The 3,578-nt window shown below is 54.5% G+C and overlaps 1 protein-coding gene across 1 annotated transcript; it reads left to right on the top strand.

The window, feature by feature from the left end:
• Positions 1-1,216: 1,216 nt before the first annotated feature.
• Positions 1,217-2,805, top strand: eve (even skipped). Its single transcript, XM_002048819.3, has 2 exons — positions 1,217-1,505; positions 1,584-2,805. Exons 1-2 carry the CDS (start codon positions 1,367-1,369, stop codon positions 2,540-2,542), a joined length of 1,098 nt encoding a protein of 365 aa, XP_002048855.1. The 5' UTR covers positions 1,217-1,366; the 3' UTR covers positions 2,543-2,805.
• The last annotated feature ends 773 nt before the right edge of the window (positions 2,806-3,578 follow it).

Genomic DNA, 3,578 nt, shown 5'->3' with positions numbered 1-3,578 from the left:
TTAACCCTAAGCCAAACCCAAGCCTAGACCCAAGCAGGTAACGGCCAGGCGGACAGCTCAATAGCTTACGCAAGCAAAACAAAAGTCAAATAAAGAAAAACTTTCAAGTTGGCAGCACTTTAGGTACCACCCCCCCACCCCCACCACCAATCCGTCGCCAGTGCTGCCCCATGTAAGTGCGCTGTGGGTACAGTTGCGCCTTTAGGCAACATGATTATATCATCATAATAAATGTTTGCCGCAACTAAACTGAAACTTTTCAAATTAAGTTTCAACAACTGCGCCCCCAAAAGTATTTCATTGTTTATGCATGTGCGGCTGTCTGTGTGTGTGTGTGTGTGTGTGGGCGTTGTCTAAAACTTTTGCTTTATTTGGGCCAGATAAGGTTCATTTACTGTTTAAGCTGCGTCGCTGCCCGCTCCCACTCCATCGCCCTCACCCTCGCCCTCTCCCTCTTGCTCTTGCGTGGAAGTGTGAGCCCGTTAAACGTGCGGCATATAATATTAAGACTTCATAAAAGAGCAAATTATTTGGCTGCCTGTGGATCGATATGGCAACCTCCTCCACCAGCGCTCGTTCTCCATCTCGGTCTGTGCATTATGCCATATCATTCTTTTGCCTGATGAAGCCGATAAAATCCCATTATTAAGGGGGCCACTCACGTCTCGTTCGCACCCGTGGCGCTGCCCGCTTGCGGACAAGCGAAACAAAAGATTCGCTCATACGCTATGAATATATGAAATCGCACTCGCCTCCCACAGACTGACAGAGCGAGAGCGAGAGCAAGAGAGCGAGATGCTGCTGGCGCTGCTGCTGCTGCTCCATGATAACTTGATTATGCCTTGTCCCTTTGCCTTGGACCACCGCCAGGCTGTGCATTATCACGCTTTTGCTTTGGCTCTCCTCCTCGCTGCTTTTTTATGTACTATTGTTCCGGCATCGTAATTGCCTTCATCGTCGCATAATTGTCAGCCAGCAGCGAGCAGCAGCCGGCAGCGGCAGCGGCAGCACCACAACATTAGCACCATCGTTCATTGCCGCCCGGCAGGCAGTGCGAGGCAACGGCAATAGCAGCAGCCAAATGCACAACTATCGCCGTCTCGCTTGCGCCTGGCGCGTTGGGCTGCCATTGGCCGGGCGCTTGCCTGCGGCAGCCATTGCTATGCGGGCTGGTATAAAAGAGAGCCGGGGTAGCTGAGAGCGACACACTTGAGCTGTAACCATCGCAGAGTCAACATCGTCGCTTAACCTTTAAACCGTTTTAACCGTTAAGTCGTTTAGTCTAACGCACTGCCAAGTCGAGAACTGAGACCTGATTAATTGGAGAGAGAGAGAGAGCAGAGTAATATATAGTATATATAGCAAAATGCACGGATATCGCACCTACAACATGGAGAGCCATCACCACGATGGCAGCAGCAGCGCCGTTGACCAGAAGCCGCTGGTCGTCGATCTGATCTCAACACAATACGGCAAACCACAAACGCCGCCGCCTTCGCCAAATGGTAAGTGCTGCAAACCGAGCGCTGCTCCACTCAACGGCTTGACTAACTGTTCGCTCTTCTTCTTCGTTTTCCTTGCAGAGTGCCTGTCCAGTCCGGACAACTCGCTGAATGGCAGTCGCAACTCGGAGATACCTGCTGATCCGTCGGTTCGTCGCTATCGAACCGCATTTACACGCGATCAGCTGGCGCGTCTCGAGAAGGAGTTTTATAAGGAGAACTATGTGTCCCGGCCGCGTCGCTGCGAGCTGGCCGCCCAGCTCAATCTGCCCGAGTCCACGATCAAAGTGTGGTTCCAAAATCGCCGCATGAAGGACAAACGCCAGCGCATCGCCGTCGCCTGGCCGTACGCAGCCGTCTACTCGGATCCCGCTTTCGCCGCTTCCATACTGCAAGCGGCCGCCAATAGCGTGGGCATGCCCTATCCGCCGTATGCACCGGCTGCCGCTGCCGCCGCCGCTGCTGCTGCCAATCCCATGCTGGCCACCGGCATGCCCACCATGCCAGTGCCCGGTCACTCGCCGTATGCCCAGTACCGTTATGCGCCGTATCACATTCCCGCACGGCCGGCACCGCCGCCAGCTCCGCACATGCATCCGCACACGCACACGCATCCACACTCGGCGGTGGCCATGCAGGCTGCGATGGGCTATCCGGCGGCCATGTTGGGCGCCGCTGCCGCTGCCGCCACGATGCCGTCCAGCTATGCCGGGCAGCAGCTGCAGCTGCCCAAGACCCAGACGCCGCCGCTGGATCTGCAGTCCTCCTCGTCGCCGCACTCCTCCACGTTGTCGCTGAGTCCCGTCGGCTCCGATCACACCAAGGTCTTCGATCGCAGTCTCAGCCCGCTGCGCAGCGCGCCCACCGCCCCCGCCGTCGCCAACGCCATCCACACGACCAGCAGCCCGCTGCCCGCGCCCGGTCTGCTGATGATGCCCAGCGCCAAGCGGCCAGCGTCGGATATGTCGCCGCCGCCGGCGACAACAGTTCTGGCGGAGCCGAAGCCCAAGCTATTCAAGCCCTACAAGACTGAGGCGTAGGCGTTGCCACGCCCACGCCCATGCTCGCTGAACCGCAACCCGCGCTGCCCGCTCGATTGTACAAATTAGCGTTAAATTGTTGTTGCCCCTCAATTGCATCTGCCCCCCCTACTCCCACCTCTGCACAGTGTGTGGAGCGGGATCGAATCGAAGCTATTTATCAGTTGTACATAAATTGTAAATTAGTTTTTAGTTTTAGTTAATTTTAAAACGAAATCCAAATCAAAATCCAAAATAAATAACTTAAACTTAAACGAAAATAATTGCGTTGACTCTTATATACCTGGGCAGGTATTTACCTGTGCCCAGTTGATCCTGTGGAGAAACCTTAGAGCGAGCAGCTGCTCGAATCCTGCTGCTGCTTGACCTCGAGAGTGCGGCACACGCGCGGCGACCTTCGGCCCGTTGGCGAGCGGGGGGTTGCCCAAATTGCTTATTAATGCGATTAGAGGAGAACGAGGCGAGGCGAGGCGAGGCGTGGCGAGTCGGGGCGCGGCGCGGCGACTCCTTCTGCTTGTCACACGCAGCGCATCCTTTGCAACTGTCGCGCCGTGTCCTTGCCACTGACAGCATGCCACATTTGCCGCTCGGGCCACCCTGGCACGCGTCAGGTTGCCTGCAGTCAATGCGTATCAATTGTCCTGGCTAATTAATTGCCGCATCCGGCTGCCTGCCGTGTTTGTTTGCCTTTTACCAATTGTCATAATTGAGAAATCATCGGCACAAGGACACAAACCCAACTGGCCCAAAAAATAAATACAAACAACTGAGACACGGCAATCAAATTCGTATTCAAGGGAAACATGTGTTTCGAACTGTTCAAATTGTGCTCAAAGGGTGTCAATTGCTGCGCTTATCAACACCAGCAAATCCCGTTTAACTCCAGCCGTACCCTTAAGCCTAGATACTTTATCTGTATCTCCCTTTGTCAAAACATGTTTTGACAGCGCATAAAAAATGTGCTCGACCCCTTTCGAATCGCTTTCGGGGGCTGCAGTTGGGAATCTCAGCCAAGTGGCAACATTTTATGATTTGA

Source organism: Drosophila virilis, chromosome 5 (genome assembly GCF_030788295.1).
Source record: "Drosophila virilis strain 15010-1051.87 chromosome 5, Dvir_AGI_RSII-ME, whole genome shotgun sequence".
NCBI classification, from domain to species: domain Eukaryota; kingdom Metazoa; phylum Arthropoda; class Insecta; order Diptera; family Drosophilidae; genus Drosophila; species Drosophila virilis.
The sequence above is the reverse complement of the archived record's forward strand: the minus strand, read 5'-3'. Positions and strand labels throughout refer to the sequence as shown.